This window comes from Neomonachus schauinslandi, chromosome 16 (genome assembly GCF_002201575.2).
Source record: "Neomonachus schauinslandi chromosome 16, ASM220157v2, whole genome shotgun sequence".
NCBI lineage: Eukaryota > Metazoa > Chordata > Mammalia > Carnivora > Phocidae > Neomonachus > Neomonachus schauinslandi.
Window position 1 is genome coordinate 9469325 of NC_058418.1, and position 20859 is coordinate 9490183.

At 51.8% G+C, this 20859-nt stretch overlaps 1 protein-coding gene across 1 annotated transcript; it reads left to right on the forward strand.

Annotated features, from left to right (window-relative positions):
• The first annotated feature begins 4972 nt into the window (after positions 1-4972).
• Positions 4973-19078, forward strand: FBXO46 (F-box protein 46). Its single transcript, XM_021681165.1, is given in 3 exon segments — positions 4973-5039; positions 16576-17703; positions 17705-19078. Coding segments are annotated over 2 exon segments (1833 nt in total). The 5' UTR covers positions 4973-5039; positions 16576-16653; the 3' UTR covers positions 18488-19078.
• Positions 19079-20859: the final 1781 nt, after the last annotated feature.

The window sequence follows — 20859 nt, forward strand, 5'->3', positions numbered from 1 at the left end:
TTCTGATGGTCTCAGCCTTTGAAATGGCAAATGACCTAATTCCTGGGTTTCCTCTTCCCTGAGCCAATCAGCCTAAACCCTCCCTAGTTCTTTTATTTTACAGGAGCTAGAAGAGCTGGTCCAAATTTCTCATATTAGATACAGGAAAACCAAGGCCCAGACCCTAATTTGCTTTAACATGTGCAGAGATTTAAGAATAAGAGCTGCCCCAAAGTAGGACAAAGCAGGGGGCAATCCCAACAGGCAGCCTCATAGTTGGTTATAAGTTCCAGCTTTTGAATAGGACAGACCTAGATCGGAATCCCAGCTCTGCCATTTGCTGTGTGACTTTGGACACGTTTTCCTCTTTCTGATGCTGTTTTTAACTCATTGGTAAAATGGAAGTGGCTAGAAAGTCTGATCTTGTCTGGAAAGATCTTGAGCATAACACCTGGCACATTGAGAGTGCTCACAAAATGTTATAGACAGAAAGTGGACAGTCATTTGTCAGAATTTTTTAGGGATAAGGGATGTTGAAGAATGGGGTGGAAGTATTGTATTGGATAACTACAGTTGATAAGGCTGTTGTCTTTGGACTGACATTTAACCCCCCTTGCCTGGTAATACTTTCCTTTGGGACCACCCCTCTCCCCCACTGCCTCTATGTGGTTCAGAGAGGTGGGCCCCAACCACCCCTTCCACTAGCAGCACAGAACTAAGGTCCAGCGGGGTGCCTGGGTGGCTCAGTAGTTAAGCGTCTGCCTTTGGCTCAGGTCATGATCCCAGGGTCCTGGAATCAAGCCCCACATCAGGCTCCCTGCTCAGCGGGAAGCCTGCTTCTCCCTCTCCCGCTCCCCCTGCTTGTGTTTCCTCTCTCGCTGTCTCTCTCTCTGTCAAATAAATAAATAAAATCTTAAAAAAAAAAAAAAAGAACTAAGGTCCAGCTAAGAAGAGTCACAGTGATTGGCTCAGGATTGGGGTCATAACCCAGGTTTGGCCAATCAGAATCAATGGCTCCCAGAAAGAGGCTCTCGGCTGGGGTTGTCAGGCTCGCAGGATGTGGCCCTGGAGCTGCTGGGAGCCATCTTGCCCTCACAAAGGGAGAGTCTGCTTGAGAAGGAAGCCAACACAGGGCAACAGCAGAGCCCAGAGAGGCAGGTTCCTGGCAACAACATTTAATGCTCACATGGAACCAGCCAACACTGATGCCCCTGAATTTTTGGCTTAAAGGACCCAATGAATCTCCTTTTATGCCTAAGCTGGTTTTAGCTAGGTTTCTGTTCATGGCAACTAAGAGTCTTTATTAATACAATGACCCCCCCACCCCACATCTATAAAGGGGGAAAAGACTGCCCCCCAACATTGTTGGTGACCTCTGGGATTCCAGGAGGAATGGGCAGTGGGATGGGCATTCTTCATTTTCTTCATGGTGCTCCTTCTGAGCACAGTACCTAAGTAGAGAACCTGAACAAAGCAGATGCTTAATTTTGGAGTGAGTTAATGAATGAAGAGATGGATGGACAGTAAGTCATTCGGGGAGATAGTGAAGATAAGATGAACTCTGGCTCCCTTTTCTTTATCCAGGCTGGGGGAGGGGAATCTGATACAACCCTCAATATCCTGTGAACATCCCTTCTTATGAGATTCCTGACACTTGGTAGGTGCTTGATGGATGAATATATACATGCATAAAAGAGGAAGGCAGGGCATTTACAAAACTCCAAATGTCAAAGCCTGCAGGGCCTCTGAGATGATCTTTGGCAACCACCTCAGAGTTCTCTCATCTTGAAAATGGTGGTAATATTCGCACCTATTTCCTTGTGGAGGTGTAAGGATTAAAGCATATCATACAAACAAAAGGGCTTAGCAAAGAGTCTGACAAACAGTAAATGCTCAGTAAACATTATTGTTATTATTCAACCAGAGTGGCCAAAGCTGGAACAGAGATAGACAGGGGAGAGCCCTTACCTGTCACTGGAACCCAGGGAACAGGCTCTGGGCCATCCAAGGGAACACAGGTGTCTGCTGGAGCCCCACATCTGCAAAGAGGGAAAAAGAAAGAATTATTAAGTGACCTCCGGGATTCCAAGAGGAATGGGCCACATGGTGGGCAACCTTCATTTTCCCCATGTTGTTCCTTTGAGCACTCAGAGATCCCAGGAGTCCCCGACCCCCGACAAATATGGGCCCAGAGACCAAATTCAAACCCCCAAACTCTAAACTGAAGTCCATGAATCCCAAGTTGTAAATTTGGGCCAAGTCGTGATCAACACCTAAAACTAAAAGCAGCAAATTCCCAAACTTTAACTTCAGAGCTTTGGTCTTAATAGTGAGATGTCCTACCACCAGGCCTGAAAACTGTGGTTTGAGATCTCTAAACTGCAATGTTAGGACACCAAAACTAGGATTTTAAACTCCCAAAGTGAGGATCTAAAACCCAAAAAGGTGCCCTCCCAAACCCCAAAACCCTAAACTCTAATACTGAGATACTCTAGACCCCCAAACTGTCCATTTCTGATCTCCAAAGACAACCCAATCCCATTAAGATCACAGACCACAAACCTTAATAGAGAACCCAAACCCTAAAGTAAGAAACCCAAGCCCCATAGCAAACAACAGTCTCCCAAATTGACCTCGGATCCAAAAATAAAGACCTCTAGACCCCCAAACTGTCACTTCAGACCTTCAAATTGTGACCCCCAACCCTAAAGCTGAGATCTCACATGTGAGTCCCAAAATTGAAGCCCCATACTCAACGTGGGGACTCCAGGCCCCAAAATTTAATCCTCAAAATCCCAAACTGTGATTCCAGACCCTAAATCTCATACCTCATACTCTATACTGAGATTCTAGACCCTGAATCTATACTGAAGCTTCAAACCTCCCAAATCAGACCCCAGACTCCCAAATGATACTCCAGAATTCAAAACTAAGACACCCACATCCTAAAATTAGGTTCTCCAGATTCCAACAGGAAAACTTCCAGTCACAAAACCCAACACCTTCAGATTCCAATACTAGTTACAGCCAGATATGAAGCCGGAGATCCCAGATCCTAGCTTGTGACCCCAAAGCCCCAACACTATTCAAACAGAGCCTTCCCTGTCTCAAACTTGAGCCTGGATCCCAAAACCTAGGCCCAGCCTCAAACCCAAACTCCAGCTCAGCCCCTGGCCTGCCTCACTCCGAGCACCTGGGCACGCCCGCCTTCCTGTCCCCCTGAAACTCCCGGAGGGAGGCCACGACCACAGAGTGCTGCTCCTGAGCGGACCCCACGCTCCCCTCCAGCGGGCTGTCCCCTGCCCCGTTCCCCGTCGGCCTCCAGCACGCGCCTCAGGACGTGCAAAATGGCGTGAGGCCCCCCTTCTGGTTTCACGCCAGTCCCACACTCGGGAGCCTGATCAGACAGTGTCTCGCGCCTGTCCCGGGAGGCTGGCCACGCGCGCGAGCCCCAGGCGGGCCCCGGCCACTGCGTTCCCCACCCGGCCGTGGGGTGGGCGCGAATCCCCTTGGAACGAGGCTCCTGCGGGAGGCCTGTGGAAGGGAGCAAAAGTGAGCTCCTGAGGCCAGGCCACGCCCCCACCAGTTCCCGCCAAGGTGTGCTGGGCGCGAGACTGGAGAGGGGAAACGGCAGGGTCCAAGTGGCCGTGCGCAAGCGCGCCTGGGGAAGGGCCCTGGCTTCTAGCTCAGCACGAGCTTGGCCTCGCGCCTCCCGACAAAGCCTTTGCTGGAGCGCGCCAAAGTGCCGACCAATCAGCGCTCAGTCAGCTGCCCGCCTTTTCGGCCGGCCACGCCCCCGCCTGGCCCCACCCCCGCCCCACCCGACTCCTGCCGACCGGAGCCTGGGGATCCTAATGAGGAGGCGGGGTCTCCCCAACTGCCATCTCTCAGAAGAAAAGAGATCTCGTCAGTTTCCTTTCTGGCCCCCTTTCCACCTTTCCCCTTCAGTGCAATATCTTAATAAGGGCCTACCGTGTGCCAAGGATCATGCTGGAAGTTGGGAATTTCACCGCGGTCTTCCCAGTGCAATCGGGAAGGCTCACAGACCTTGAGAACCTAGTGAAGCACGGGCTGCATTAAAGAGCCATAAATTGAGAAAAGATTCAAAGAGGAGGGCCATGGGAACTGGCCCTTAGTAGCAGTTCCTTTCACGAAGATATACGTTCCTTGACAGAGCAAATGCTCTATTTTCCAAAGCTCTTTCTCATGGCCGATGAGGATAGACTGGGAAATATAGCTTAAGGGGAAGCGATCTAAAGACCGAGTGGAGAGTAGAGGCCCTGATGTCCAACACACTTCAGTTCAAATCACTTTCTTGCTGAGTTGCGATGGAGAAGAGGTTTCATCTCTTTTTGCCTTAACTTTTACAAATTTGGGGTAATACTTGGGTTGTCTGCAGGGTGTCTGGCATATGGTTGGTATGTAGTAAATATTGCACAACACTTATTTACACAGTTCTGGGTGCTTGAATGAGATACACAAAGGTGCCTGTCCTCGTGAAGCTTCTAGGATATTGAATAGTTCCTAGTTCATGGGGCTTTCCTCCCTCCTAAGGCTTAATTTTCTCATTTGTAAATTAGAGGAGGTGATGGTAAGAAAATGGGGGGGAAGAGATGGAAAAATGTTTGAGAAAGTACAAGGCACTGTTAATTATTATGTTAATAAGCATAAGGAAATCGATAAACTTGCTCCTTCCCAACTCTTCACCCCTCACAAACGTCTCTGAAATTTGCTCAATCTCTTTCCAGGGGCCCCGGGCCAAAATGGAGGAGACTGGACTCCAGCTCCCAGTCCTCCTGGCGGGGGCGCTCTCTGCGCCTGCGCTACAAAGCGCCCTCTCTGCCTCCTGGGAGTTAGAATCGTTCTTGTCCTCAGCCGGTCCAATTTGCTTCCTTTCCCCACCTCCAAGCGTGGTCACGCTGCCTTCTGGGAGGTGTAGTCCGTGGCCGCTCGGACTCCAATTCCCAGCGGGCTTCGGGGCGGGAACCCGGAAGGGGAGGTTGGAGAGGAGCGAGTGGGGGAAACCCGCGTAGCCGAGAGAGCTGCGGCGCGGGGAGATGGTGAGAACCCCGAGTCGGGGCCGGGGGCTCTTGAAAGCTGGGGCGAGGGTTCGGGACCAGGTGGCGAGAAGGAAGAAGCTGGGGCTAAAGAAGGGGCTGGACGACGAGAGATCGCTTTGGGGAGGGGTGCGGGAGGAATGGGAGCCGGAGGGAGTAGTAGAAGAATGGGGGCTGGGGAGGGGTCTTGGAGGTGGGGAAGGAGTCGAGCTTTGGGATTGATTGTAAGGGAGCTCAGAGCTGGGGAAGGGAGTCCCGAGTTGGAGAAGGGGCTGGGCGTCCCGGCAGAGGCCCTGAAGGGAGCAGTTTCGAGGCGGGTAGCCTGGGGGATGCGGAAAGGCATGGGGGTCAGAGCTAGATGAATGAGGGGGACTGTAGACTCCGAAGGAGAGACCAGCCGTGGATGCGGTGAGTTAGGGCCTCTAGATCAGATTGGGGGCAGGAGGGCAAGCTGAGGAGGTGGGAGAGAGAAATCAATGGTAGAGTGGTGTGTTGGTGAGGCTGCCGTACTGTGGGGGTGGGGTGGGGAGCATGGCTTTAGGCGCCTGGATGCAACGATAGTTTGCCTAGACCAGCCAGAGACTCCCGAGAAACTGGACAGTCACAGAACTGTAGATAAGATGGCCAGAAGGAGCCTTAGAACCTTTTGCACTCTCATTTCTCCAGAGGGATCTCGAAAAGTGTAGTGCTTTCTGTGCTTTGGCAGTCCAGCATTCTGATCTCTTAATCTGTCACTCCTTTGAGACCTGGGTAAGTCTCCCCTCTCTGAAACTCGGTGCCCTTATCTGTGTTGTGGGAACAACTTGCCACTGAGAAGAGGGGAGACTCCTTAAGATTGTTACCCTCCCGGGTGCCTGGGTGGCTCAGTCGGTTGAGCGACTGCCTTCGGCTCAGGTCATGATCCCAGGGTCCTGGGATCGAGTCCCACATCGGGCTCCCTGCTCTGCCGGGAGTCTGCTTCTCCCTCTCCCACTCCCCCTGCTTGTGTTCCCTCTCTCGCTGTGTCTCTCTCTCTCAAATAAATAAATAAAATCTTTAACAACAACAACAAAAACGATTGTTACCCTCCCTTGCAATAATTCCTCGGTCTGGGAGCTGTTGGTGGGAAGTTCCCCACCCGAGGAATGTGACTGGGTCACAGGTGCTAATGGGTTCCCTTCTTATCAGTCCAACCTCAGAGGCGTTTTTTCAAAACCTGTCACTGATCAGGGCACACCCCAGCTAAGAAGCAGGCAGGGGCTCTCCACAGTAGATTACAGCTGACACTTACAGTTTAGGAAGTGCCTGGCCCTTTTCTTAACTCCTCGTGCATATTAACTAATTTAATTCTGACAACACCCCTAAGGTCTATAGGTGGGGTTAGCTCCATTCTCCCCAAAGGAAGCAGAGGCACAGAGAACTTAAGCAACTTTCCCAAGGTCATCCAGCATTAATCGGTAGACTCAGGATTCCAAATTAGGCATACTGGCTCAGAATCTGCTTTCACCACTGTGATTTCGCCCCCTCTCCTTGTACTGAAATACAGTGTTATGAGTTAGGGCAGAGACTCCAGAACAGAAGCAGTCCTCAATTCGAATTTTAGCCCTGCCATTCATTTGTCGTGTGACCTTGGGCAAGTCTTTGGGTCTCTCCTTAACTATAAATTGGGATCAGTAACTTTAAGAAGGCTAGAGGGTTCAGGGAGGTAAGCACGTAAAGTTCTTGGAGTAAGTGCTCAATGCACATGAGTTGTCATTTTTTGAACAGAGAGTGGGAAACAGACTTGAGAAAGAACGCAGAAGGCAGGGACCGGTGAGGGAGACATCAGCCAGGCTGCCTCCTTTTCCTTCTCCCACAGGCTGCCCCCATATCTGTCTCTTCTTGTTTCCCATCCTCTACACCCCTGGGCTTCCAAGTCCAAGGGCGACCCCCGAAGGGGTGCTCAGAAACTCAATCTGTCCCCATTCCCATCCCGATTCCTAGCCAGATATAAATAATTCACTTGCCAATGCCCAGCCTGGCCCAACTCCAGGTATTTTAGTGAATAGGAACTATTTCTGACAACTGTGTTTTCTCCCTCCAACCTTTTGGTTATTCCAGCCTCACTGGGCAGTTTGGTAACTGTGTAATTCATCTTGAAACAGTTTGGTTCATTTGTTGTGAGGCTTCCTGAGTTTATCACATAAATTCTTTGGCCCTCATAGGAAAGCTTGTGGTTAAAAGCACTGGCCTCAGATAGGCCCAGGTTCAGCTCTCTACCTCTGCTGCTGTGTGTCCTTGGCCACGCTGCGTTCCCACTCTGGCCCTCGAGTTTTCTCGGGCAAAATGGGGCCACATTCCAGCCATGGGGCTTTTGTAAAGAGTTGATGAGGTAACTTGTATAAAATGTGTAGTTCATATGAAGCTCTCAGTAAGTCTCGGGTCTCTTTATGGTTTTTATTCTTTTAAGAAAAAACCCTGGCTCATGCGCTTTGGAACCAGAACACCCAGATTTGAATCCTGGCTCCATCACACACTAGCCGTGTGACTCTAGGCAAGTCACTCAACCCCTCTGGACCTCAGTTTCCTCTTCTGGAAAATGGGGGTTCATTCCTTGAGTGGGGCCACAGTGTTGATAGAGCACCTATTGTGTGTAGACTGACACCCTGCCCTTGGGGAGCTCGTTGTTATCCCAACGTTGGCGGCACTCGGGCTCATTTTTCGGGTTTGGGTTTTTCTCTCCCTGATTCATTTGCAGCTCCTGATGCTAGCTTTGCCTGCTTGTCATTGCGTCATTAACTTCAGGGGTCTTTAACGCTTTGTCTTCAGCTCTCCGCAAATCCTCTGAAAACCTCTTGGTTTGGGGGAAAGTTGGCCAGCCTCTCACTCATCCCTGTGCCTGAATGTCAGATCTGGGCCCCCAAGGTCATGTGACACTTTTTTCCCCCCCTCTCCTTTATTTGTCTGTCTTAGAAAATGTGTCCGCTTTCCAAGTCATTTTGCCTCTTCTTAAAATCTTCAACGTGTTTTCAGCCTGTGCTTGTCCGAAGCTTACTCATACAACATGATATTTTTACCATTTCTAATGGGGTATTTCTAGCAGCTCTGGCAACGCCGTATGATTCCTAAAACCACAAGTTTTCTGAAAGGCTTGGCTCGTCACCTGCTCCATGATGCCATCCTGACCCCTCGATTAAGATCAGAACCCCCACTTCCACTCCCAGTCCTCTTAACTTGCTATATTTGTTTCCCCATAGCACTTGCCACCTTAGAACTTACTCTATTTTTACTGTCCCTGTCTCCAGTTAGTATGTCAGCCCCGCGAAGGCGAGGATTTCTGTCTCCTCCCCCCACCCCCCGTGCCCAGAACAGGCTCCTGGCATACAGTAGCTGCTCTGTAAATATCCGTTTAATAGTTGAGACCCAATACGCAACAGTAACAAAGGAATGACCATATTTTGACTACCTGGAGGAGCCAAGGTCAGTTTCCTTTCAGAATATGAAGTAAAGAGGGACGAAGTCTTTGATTTACTCAGTGATTTCCAAACTCCTAGGTACTGAGTCTCCCCTTCCCTTGATAAGCCCAGAGCCGGAATATTGAGCCTCTCCTTAGTACCTAGCTGACACTGAGCACTCTGCTGGGTTGATCTCCGTGAATCATCAGGCAGCCTGTGGGTGGGTACTGTTATTATCTGCATTTTACAGTGGAGGAAACTGAGGCACCAAGGGTTAAGCACCCTAACCTACGGACACACCCCCAAAAGTGGGAAAGCTGGGGTGTCTGCAGGCCCTGCCTGGATTCTGTCTGCATCCTGGATCTCTAGATCCTGAGGATTTGGATGATTCCTGCCGTCAGCAAGAGCTGTTGGAAAGGAAGATTTGAGAGGGAGAGAGAGGGCGGCTGACCCTGAGGCCAAAAAGCCAAGGGAGAGATGAATCAAGATTGTGGACTGAGTGGGGATGGGGGTGGGGGTCAAGAGGGTGGGGGATAGAAGGAGCAGGGCCAGGAACAGAGCCCTGGTATCCTGCCACCGATTCCTGTGACCATGACCATGGACCAGTGCATTCCCTGAGCACCTGCTCCGTGCCCAGCCCTGTGCTGGCATGACCCTGACTGTGGGATGGAGGCGCCCCAGCGTTGGGGGCGGGCCTCACCTGAGTCAGAGTGAGGGGAGCCAGGCATCCACTTTTTATTTCCTATCTTCTTTCTTTGCTTTATTCTGCTATAGCTGACATTGTTTCCAACTTCCAACTTTTTTTTTTTTTTTTTAAGATTTATTTGAGAGAGAGAGAGAGTACGTTCGGCAGCGGGGGGAGGGACAGAGGGAGAGAGAGAATCCCAAGCAGGCTCGATCTCACCACCCTGAGATCCCGAGCCAAAATCACGAGTCAGAAGCTCAACCGACTGAGCCACCCAGGCGCCCCTTGGTTCCAACTTCTTAGGGTGCACGCTTAGCTTGTTCTCTCTTTTCTTTGTGCATTTGTGGAAACAGGTTCTCCCTAGACCTACTGCAAGCTGTGCTCCCAGGCTCTCCCTTTACCTTCATCTGGGGATGCCCTTTTGCCTCTCTTCTGGGCTAGACTTTTGTCTTTGATCTGATAGCTCCCTTTCTCTTTGTTCACCGCTTTATTTTGGTGAAGCAAATCCTCCGGTAGCTTCCTGAGAAGGGTTCCCGGACATGTATTTTTGTTTTTGCAAACTTGCGCCTCTCACAGAAAGGTTTTAAGCAGGGGAGTTGATACGGTCTGATTTATGTTTGGAGCAATCTCCCCAGCTACCGTGGAAAGGATGGAGCCGGAAGAGCTAAACTAGGCCAGTGAGCCAAGTGCGGCGGCTGGAGCAGCTGTGCCTTTGAGGAGAGGTCCCAGCCTTCCAGAAACCCACAGCATGGAGGGGAGAGAGGCCCTCACCCAGGTCATTGTCATTCGGCAATGACAGGTGACAGGGGCAGCCAGAGGAGGCCTCAGGAGGAAGAGATCCCAAATAGCTTGGGAGGATGCTGGACTAGCTCCTGGAAGGGGTGCCAATCTGCCTCTGTCCTGGGAGCAGGATTTCCACACATGGACTTGGCTGGAACCAGCCAGCTTTTCCCAAGAGGTCCCCAGTAGCACATGTAAAGACGGACAGCGTGGCAGTCTTAGGAGTCTGTTCAAATAAACATGCGTTGCACACCTCTGATGGGTTAGGGCATTCCTTCTCAAATGTGCATACAAATCCCCTTGAGAGCTGTGGAAGTGTCCGTTCAGCACAAGAGACTTCATTCCTAACACACTGCAGGGGTCTCCTGTTCCAGGCAGCTCAGTTACAGGAGCCAAGTGCCTGGTGCTGTTCTAAAAGCTGGGGATCCTGCAGCGAAGTGAAATAGGCAAAAATACTGGTCCTGGGAGGGGAAACTGACAAGAAACTTTATCAAGAAAGTTTCTAGTACATTAGATAGGGATATGTGCTAAGGAAAAAAATAAATCGGGAAGAGAAAGGCCATTGTCTGTGGCTCTCGGTGAGGGGGACTGCTCCTGTTTGAGGACCGAGTAAGATGATCTGCACAAAAGTGCCGCTCAGTGACTAAAGCTGCCAGCCACTTCAGGAACTCCTGCCACAAAGCTGGGTCTGAGGGCAGTCGCTTCGCCATTCCATGCCTCCACGTCCTTGAAATGAGGTTAAGAATAGCGAGATGATGTGACAATTCAGTGAGTTAATATTTGTAAAATGCCTCGAGCAAAGCCTGGCTCCCAACCATGATGCTTGGGTGTGAACTGCCTTTGTGATCAGTTTCTCTCTTAATATATTCATGCAGGTCATGATGGTTTATTTGGATGTCTGCCCCCTTTCTCACGAGCTCCTCCTGGTGAGCTCAGTATCATCTCTGTGTGCCAGGCGACCAGCTCCGAGCCAGCAAGCAGGAGGACCTCAGACTGTCAGATAAGGGGTGTAAACTGGATTCTCGAATGGTTGGGGGCATCCCACCGAGTGTCAATCATGGGGTTCAGTTCCTTACTAATTTTATCTGTTCAACCCACCTCTTACGGAGAGATACATTGCAGTTTCCCATCACGGTTGTGGATTTGCCAAAGTGCTTGCCATTCTCTTGTTTTTTCCTTTATACATTTTGAGGCCATTGTGTTAGCACGTATGTTGAGAACTTTTGTATATAATGGGTCAGTTTGTTTCGTTACCATCTTTGTGCCTACTAATACCTTTTGCTTTTGTCAGCTGTTACTTTTTTTTTTAAGATTTTATTTTGAGGGATACCTGGGTGGCTCAGTCAGTTAAGAGTCTGCCTTTGGCTCCAGTCATGATCCAGGGTCCTGGGATCGAGTCCCACGTCAGGCTCCTTGCTCAGCGGGTAGCCTGCTTCTCCCTCTGCCTCTCCCCCTGTTTGTGCGCACTCCCTCTCTGACAATGAATAAATAAAATATTTTTTAAGGGACGCCTGGGTGGCTCAGTCGGTTAAGCGTCTGCCTTCGGCTCAGGTCATGATCCCAGCATTCTGGGATCGAGCCCCACATTGGGCTCCTTGCCAGCAGGAAGCCTGCCACTCCCCCTACTTGTGCTTGTTCTCTCTCTCTCTCTCCCTGACAAATAAATAAAATCTTAAAAAAAAAAAATTTATTTTGAGTTATCTTCATACCCAACGTGGGGCTTGAACCAACAACCCCGAGGTCAAGAGTTGCATCCTCTACCGACTGAGCCAGCCAAGCACTCCCCCCTTATTGTTTCTTTAAATGATATTGTCTCTCTTCTATTTATCTTTTGGTTCATATTTGTCTGGTCTTTTTCCATTTTTTAAAAAAATTTTCAGTCTTTCTGGGTCATGATGTTTTACAATAAACGGATCTTCATGGAGCATCCTCTGAAAGCTGACCTAATGGAGGGCCTCGTGGAGGGCTCAGTGTGGGGGAAGTTAGAAAATTCTGCCCCGGTGACCTAGGACCCAGACAGAACCTGGGTGTGAAACAGAGTTTCACACCCAGGCACACCCAGGCCTCATAAAGTTTAGGACTTGTTGTTCCAGGGGAGGGAGCTTTGATTCATCCATTCAGTCCCATGCTGGGCAGTGTGGCTGGGGGCACCATGATGACCCTGATGGTTCTGGCCCTACTGGGTCCACTGTCCCGTAGAGGAGACCAGATCCATCCCTAGAACAGTGATAACTGGAGTGGGCAGGGCTGGGATTTGGGAACCCAGAGGTCCTCCTCTGGTCAGGTGGCAGGTTTCCAAGAAGGAAGCTTGGCCAAGCCCTTTCTGTTAAAGTTACATTTGAGCAAAGACGCAAATGAAATAAGGCACTGAGCCATGTGGAGATCTGGGGGGAAAGCATTCCAGTTAGTGGGAACAGCAAATGCAAAGACCACAGAAGGGAAGAGCTTGGTGACTCTAGAGGAATAAAAAGCCAGGAGGCCAATGTGGGTGAGAGCCCAGAGGTGGAGTCTGACCCAGCCTAGGGGTTTTAGCTTCTTGGAGGGAATGGCTGAGCTAGGACACCAGAGAATATAGCAAAGCAATAATAGAGCACAGCAGTCCTGAATCAGATTCCTGGATTCACATCCCTGCTCCAACTCACACCAGTTCTGTGTGGGCAACCTGTCCTGCTGGTACCTGGGCTTTTTCCCAGGGGCACTGGGGAGTCATGGTAGTTTTTGAACAGGGTAGGGACGGGGTCAGGTTTGTGCTATAAGAAGACCCTTCTGGCCGTGACTTGCAGGATGGTTGGAAGCAGGCAAGGCTGGGGCAGGGTGGTGGGGGGACAGGTGACCGCCTACAGTGGAGCCCCCTTTGGGTGTCTCTTGAATGGGCCTGGCATTGAAAGGATCTAGACCAGCGCTGTTCAATAGAAATATAATGCGAGCCGTATGTATAGTTTAAAATTTTATAGTAGCCAATCTTAAGTCAAGAGATGAAGTTAATTTTAAGTACTTTATTTAACTAAATTATATCCTAAGTATTATCATTTTAACAGGTAATTAATATCTAAAAAGCATTATCGGGGTATTTGATATTCTTTTCTTGTACTAAGTCTGAGTCAGATTTGGGGCGCTTGGTTGGACAGGCTGAACGGAAAGGTGCGTTTGGCCACACAGCCTGATCCTTGATGCCAAGCCCCGAGGCTGACTGAACTCAGTGCCGAGGGAGTCGTCGCAGGGTTCGGCCATTTGTTCTTCAAGAATGAAGTGATTCTGCTGCCCAGTTTCTCCCGCAGGGAATCTCGGTCTTCAGGGTTTCCAGCCAAACCTGGGCGCTTATCTTTCTGCCGGTTTCCTTCCGCCCTCGAGTCTCAATCCCGGAGCTGCTTGGTCCTTTAAATCTCAACTGTCAATCAGGGCTCCTGTTTAGAGGGAACGTCGTGTAATAAACCTCTCCTTGAATACCTTGGCCTCTCTCCTGGTCTTGTTCCTCCGTTTTAGCAAGGAGTTGGGAATTGTTCCTCGCTCTCTTACACTCCACTGTTTCCACACCCCCTTCACCTCTCGCCTACTCCTCCCTCTTTCGAAGTTAGGCCCCTTCGCCAAGGCATTCCTTATATGGGCATGGCCCCGAACGGCAGCCGCTCATTGGCTGGGGGCGTCACGCGCGGGTCTGTCAACAAAGGGGCGGAGAGAAACTAGTCGCGCGGCTGTCCGCGCGAAGTCTGGAGGGAAAGAGCGAGGGGGCGGGAGGGCCCTCTTCTCTCGTGCGCATGCGTGTGTGCTGCGACCCTCTCCCGCCGCTGGGGGGCGGGGCTCACCGGTGAGGGTACTTTAGGGGCGTGTCTAGGTTTCGAGGGTCGTCTGAGTGGGTTGGCGGGTTGGGGGGGCGGTTACAAAATTGGGGGCTCCCTTTGCAGTTAAGCGGTATTTTGGGGCCTGAAGTGTTTGCGTGGGTGTGGGGGATACTTGGGGTTCCCTTGAGCTTAGGGGGAGCCTTGGGGCTTGGGTTTGGGTTCTTTTATGTAATGTTGAAGTTTCCGTTGTATTGTAGGGGTCTCCTTTGCGGTTGGGGGTGTTTGGTGGGTATGTGATTTGGGAAGCTCATGGGGAGACTTAAAAGCAAAGTAAAGAATCCAGAGGTGCCAAGTCTGGAGCCAGAATGCCTGGGCTTTCGCCTTTCTCGAGTCCTTCCTACCTGTCTGACCCGCGATGTGGGGTTAAACCTTTCTGTGCCTCATCTGGACACTGGGACTAATAGACTACCTGCTTCAAAGGGACTGGGAAGGATTAGCGGGAATGGTTAGAACAGTACCTAATAAACTCCAGTGAGCCCTGCAGTAAGCACGTGTCATTGGTGAGGATTCTTTGGGAGTGTTTGGGAGTTTTTTGGGCTTTGAGAAATATATGGTTTGGGATTAGTCTTATGTGTTAGGGAGCTTTTATGTTTTTGTCCTCACAAAAATAGCCTTTTTTTTTTTTTTGCAGTTAGGGGGGCTTCTGTTAGGAATTAGAAAATACATGTGGAGATTTAGAAAGTGTTTGAAGGGGAGTATAGGATTTCAGGAAACTGGTCTTTTGGGGCATGTGTGAGTTTGGGCGATTGCTATGTATGTTGGAGTTCTTGGTGGACATGGGATTTGGGAGGCGTTCCTTGAGATTGGGTCCTTCTGTGCTGGAGGGGATATTTATAGGTTTGGAAGTTTAAATTAGGATTTGAAAGGGTCTGGATATTTGGAGGAGGGCATTTATCTTCTGAAGATACGGGTAGGAACTGATTGGAGGATTTCAAGGGGTAGCCAAGTTGTAGAGAGATAGTATCTATAGAAAATGGCTTTTGCTGTGTTCGTGTCTATGCCTGGGCATTTAGATGTATTGGTGGATGGTAAACTTAGCCATCTATAGGTGGGGTCAGTCTATACTGCAGGGGTCAGCAGACTTTTACTATAAAGGGCCAGAAAATGAGTATTTTAGGCTTTGCAAGGCCATATGTCCTTTGTTGCAACTACTCTGCCATTGTAGCGTGAAAGCAGCCATACATAGATGAGCATGTTTTAATAAAGCTTTATTGGCAAAAACAAGCCGTGGGCCATGGTTTGCTTACCCCTGGTCTATGGGCATGTGGAAGATTTGAGGTTTGGAGAGTATTTTGGTTTCAAGATGACTGGAGGGAGATGGGCCCAGGGAATGATCGAGACGGAGGAATATGCTACCTGTTGGGCCTACAGTGGAGAGTGGTCATGTCAGACTCATTAGCAGAATGGCTTCCAGATTAGGTCATGCACAAAGTCGTTGCAAAATAAAATGGTCATTTTTTTTTAAAAGATTTTATTTATTTATTTGACAGAGAGAGAGAGGGAACACAAGCAGGGGGAGTGGGAGAGGGAGAAGCAGGCCTCCCGCCGAGCAGGGAACCCAATGCAGGGCTCGGTCCCAGGATCCCGGGACCACGACCTGAGCCGAAGGCAGATGCCCAACGACTGAACCACCCAGGTGCCCCTAAAATGGTCATTGTTAAGAGAGCCCTGAATTAAAAAGTCCTGAAACCAAGTTTGAGGGCCTGGTTTTATGATAAGTAACCCTTCCCCACTCGGTCTACCTGTGGGCAACTTGAAGAGGAAACTAGACAAGAACAGGCCTTATCCCAGAGGTCTGTGCCTGAGCCTAAGGGCATTCATTACCTACACCATCTTGTGCAAGTGGGTGCATTTTTCTGGGTGAGGATACACAGCTTTGAGAGATTCTCAGGGAGCCTGGGGACTCGAACAAAGTGAAGAGCTGATTTTTTTTTTTTAAGATTTTTATTTATTTATTTATTTTAGAGAGTGCATGAGTGGGGGAGAGGAGCAGAGGGAGAGGGACAAGCAGACTCCATGCTGAGTGTGGAGCCCAACGCGGGGCTCGATCCCACGACCCTGAGATCACGACCTGAGCCAAAACCAAGAGTCGGACGCTCAACCGACTGAGCCACCCAGGCGCCCCAAAGAGCTTATTTCTTAAGGGCCTGGCTGGCTCTGACCTCAAATTTTCTTCCCCTGCCCAGCCTGCCTCATTCCTTCCTCCGTGGGCTCAAGTGCTGTAGCTGTGGGCAGGGCTGGGAATTTCTTGTCTTTTCAGGAACTGGCTACTGGGTGAGCAAATGGAAGAAGGAGGAGCTGTCAGTGGGTACTTTCACTTAAGTTCAGGGTTATGGCAGCAGGAGGCCTCTGGATCGTGAGTGAAAGCAGTTGGGCCGTGGAATATGACCTGCGGGGTTGGAACAAGCTGCCAGCTTTAGTTACATTCTGGATGTTTTATTTATTTATTTAAAGATTTTATTTATTTAGAAAGAGAGAGCGAGTGAGCCTAGGCTCAAGCCAGCAGGGGAGAAGCAGAGGGAGAGGGAGAGAACCTCAGGCGGACTCCGTGCTGGGGCTCAATCTCACGACCCTGAGATCATGACCTGAGGGGAAACCAAGAGTCAGACCGTCAGCTGACTGCGCCACCCAGACGCCCCCATTCTGGGTGTTTAAAGACCAGCTCTCATTCCCTCTGCAACCCTCCATTTGCTCATCTGTGCAGTGGGGCAGGAATAGAGATCTAATTTGGTCTGTCCCCTCAGGAGTTGAGGTTGGGGTGGTCAGAGAAGGGCAGGCTATCCGCCCCCCCAGCTCCCCAACCTCCTCTTCCCTGTCTCCAGGTGGCCTGTGGAACCTCCCCTGACCATCCAGGTCCTGAAATGCGGTGAACCCCTGCCTGTCTGCTACCATTCCCCAGGATGGACCGAGGCAGCCTCCTGCCCTTCCAGCTGTGGTGCCCCCGGCCCTTCGGCACCTACTCACAGAACCAGCCTCGCCCGCCTACTGCAGCCCTCAAGCCGGCGGCCTGCCCAGAGCCCGGCAGCGGGGCTGAGCCAGACCACGGGCCTGCCCACTCCGAGAACACCCCGCCCACCTTGGCCACGGAGGCCCCTGCCTCCCAGCCGGCCCCGCTCCTCTCAGCAGCAGCTGCTGGTGATGAGGGGCGAGTCCTGTTGGACACGTGGTACGTCATCAAGCCCGGGAATACAAAGGAGAAGGTGGCCTTCTTTGTGGCCCACCAGTGTGGTGGGGGCAGCCGGGCCAGCTCCATGAAGGTCAAGGGGCACTGGGGCAGTGACAGCTCCAAGGCCAAGCGGAGGAGGCGCTGTCTTGAGCCTACAAAGGCTCCCCCGGACCCAGGAGGCCCAGAGGCGCCCCCTGCCTCTGAGGGGGCCCCAGCCTCGGCTGGCGAGGACGTAGACCTGCTCTCTGTGGCTGAGATGGTGGCGCTGGTGGAACAGCGGGCCGCCCTGGCCCTGCAGAGCTACCCACGCCCCGGCACCCCAGCGCCTGTGGTCTTCGTGTCAGCCGAGCAGGGCGGGCCCGCCAAGGGGCTGGGGTCCGAACGGCGGTCCGGTGGCGGGGACTGCAGCCGGGTAGCCGAGGCGGTGGCCCACTTCGAGGCCCAGCGGGACAGCCCTCCAGCCAAAGGCCTCCGCAAAGAGGAGCGGCCAGGGCCAGGCCCCGGGGAGGTACGCATCGCCTTCCGTATCTCCAATGGCCGAGAGCCCCGCGCCCCCGACGGCAGCTTGCCCAACGGGAGCGGGGGCCGGCCCGGTTGTGCCTACCCGGGCAGCCCAGGCCCCGGGGCCCGGGCCAAGGACAAGATCACCTGCGACCTGTACCAGCTCATCAGCCCCTCCCGGGACGCCCTCCCCAGCAACGTGGAGTTCCTTCTGGCTCGGGCGGATGAGGCCAGCGAGGGGGAGACGCAGGTCCCTGCCAGGCCTGAGGACACTCCCCCGGCCCCCCCCTCCGCCCCCTGCCCGGGACTGCGGAGCATCGGGCTTCCACGTGGATGTGGTGGTGACGGGGGTGGTGGACGAGTGCGTCTTCTTCGGCAAGGACGGCACCAAGAACGTGAAAGAGGAGACGGTGTGCCTGACGGTCAGCCCCGAGGAGCCGCCCCCACCGGGCCAGCTCTTCTTCCTCCAGTCCCGCGGCCCAGACGGGCCCCCCGAGCCAGCCCCGGCCGACTCCCCGGCCGCCGCGCCAGGCCCGGATGATGCCGAGGGCGCCGCGGACACGTCCCTGTGCCGCCTCTACCGGCACGTGTCCCACGACTTCCTGGAGATCCGCTTCAAGATCCAGCGGCTGCTGGAGCCGCGACAGTACATGCTGCTGCTGCCCGAGCACGTGCTGGTGAAGATCTTCAGCTTCCTGCCCACGCGGGCCCTGGCGGCCCTCAAGTGCACCTGCCACCACTTCAAGGGCATCATCGAGGCGTTCGGCGTGCGGGCCACGGACTCGCGCTGGAGCCGCGACCCGCTGTATCGCGATGACCCTTGCAAGCAGTGCCGCAAGAGATACGAGAAGGGGGACGTGTCGCTCTGCCGCTGGCACCCCAAGCCCTACCACCACGACCTGCCTTACGGACGTTCCTACTGGATGTGCTGCCGCCGGGCCGACCGCGAGACGCCCGGCTGCCGCCTGGGTCTGCACGATAACAACTGGGTGCTGCCCTGCAATGGGCCGGGCGGCGGCGGCGGCGGGGGTGGTGGGGGCCGGGCTGGCCGGGAGGAAGGGAGGTGAAGGCGGGGGAGGGGTGGGGAGAGCCCACCATGCCCACCCCTCCCCCCTCCCCCCCGGGAGCCGAGGGCCAGGACTGGGTCACCAGCCCGTACCCCCAGTCCAGGCGGCGTTGATCCCCCTCCAGAACTGAGATGGGGCTCAGGGGGATGATTGAGAAAGCACCCTGATCGACTGACGCCTATTGGTTTTCTACTCTTCAGACCCAGGGCCGTGGACCCTCAAGTAGGGTGTTTTTTATCAGCATCTCAACTTCTCCATTCAGTCCCAACCCCCTCCCTGCCACTCTACACCCCAGGGACCCACCAGCACGGAGCAGAAGGCAGCTAATTTTGGTACTCCACAAGGGTTCCCCCATTCTGGCGCCCTCCCCCCACCCCAGTTTTTTGTCTCTGGAGCTGTGTTCTCCCGAGAGGCTGCAGGGCACAAGGTTGGTACCTCTTCTGACCTACCACACTGGGGCTCACCTCCTCTTAAGGAATTGTCAGCCAGTGAGATCACAGATCAGATGTGGCACTTTTCGTGGCAGCCTGCCATTTCTAGACGTTTTCCCCCATTAAAACAATAAAAATCACTGTTTTCTCCTTAACCTAAAGCTACCGGTCTCTTCACTTCCCCCAAAGGGGAAGAGAAAAAAAAAGTTGAGGTATAAAGATTCCCCTCCTCCCATTATTGAAGCTATTGCCATCACTTCTCCCCCCCCCCCCAAAAAAAAAAAAGCTGTGAAGCCCTTTGCCTCGCTCTTGACAGCGTGGGGGGCCGGTGGGCAGGGACTGTGGCTTTGAATTTCTGGATTGTTTTTCCTTCCATTCTGGGTACTCGTTCAGGCGTTGGGGTCTGTCTAGCCCCAGCCATATGTGTTTCTTTAGAATCCTTTGGTCAACAGAGACCTTGATTTTCAAGCAGGTTGGTCTGGGGTATTTTCGTTTGTTCCATTTGGGGTTTTTTGTTTTTTTGTTTTTTCACCCTTGTGGTTCTGGAAGCTTCTGGTGTGTGGCATCTGACCAGTTTTGAATTGGTCCTTTCTATAAAATCAATATTTATAAGGCTGGGCCCAGACTGGTTTGTGTGTTGTTCAGGGAGGGGGTTGGGGAGAGAAGGGAGCCACGGAGCACTGCATGGTGAGCTGGGAAAGATTGGGAGAAGGATCCTTCGCCAAGTCCCTTAGCTCGAGATTATTTTTGACTCTTCATCTGTGTCGGTTTGGATTCAAAAATCTCAAAATAGTAGTAGCTTAAACAAGATAGTTTTCATTTCTTCAGAAATCCCGAGTGGGCAGATAATGGTGGGTCTGAAGTCATCAGGAACCCAGGCTGCTTCTGGCTCACTGTCCTTTGGCCATGGATCTGCTAGAACTCTGACCATCACCAATTTGCAGGAAGAGAAGGCTCCTTCCTCCAAGAAGTACTACACTATACTTATATGTACATCTCACTGGTCCGAGCTTTAGTCATATGGAAGGGCTGCAAGGGAGACTGGGACATGGAGTTTTTCAGCTTGGGTACATATGCCCAACAAAAAAAAATACTAAAGATCCCTGTAATTAAAGCTTCAAAACAGTCAATTATTTACTAAATAAAAAAGGGGAATTAAGTCATTTTAAAAAATTCAAGTAAAAAGGAAGAGGAAAGAATGGGTAGTGAGAGGTAATTAACAGTCTCTGACTTTTTTTTTAAAGATTTATTAGAGGGGCAGAGGGAGAGAGAGAATCCCAAGCAGGCCCCACACACAGCATGGAGCCGGAGACAGGGCTCAATCCTATGACCCGAGCCAAAATCAAGAGTGGGACGCTTAACCACCTGAGCCACCCAGGCGCCCCCACAGTCTCTGACATTGTTATCAGGGAATAAAAATGACCAGAGACGGGGCTCAGGTCATGATCCCAGGGTCCTGGGATCGAGCCTCACATCGGGCTCCCTGCTCAGCAAGAAGCCTGCTTCTCCCTCTCCCACACCCCCTGCTTGTGTTCCCTCTCTCTCTCTCTCAAATAAATAAAATCTTAAAAAAAAAAATGACTATAGAGACTAGGATGTATCATAGTAGTTATTGAATTATTAGACTTCAGAATCAGAGAGACCTGGGTTTGACCCTTGGCTTGGCTTTGTGGGATTTCAGTTTTCTCTGGAGGGAGGGGCCAGATTATTTGGACTCCTGCTGAAAAAGAGGGAGAGGTGGTAAAAAAATCATAAAAGCGTCAACTAGCCAATATAATACAGTTAAAGGATACACCACGCCAAAAATTTCAGGGGAAAGGACATGGGACCCTGAAGCCACTTTTGCTCTGAGGGCATTTGCTTGTGCCGACAAACTTGGGTTTCCAATTTGTAGTCTTATTGGGACAAGCAGGCGGAAGTCAAGACCAAGGTGGGCAATCT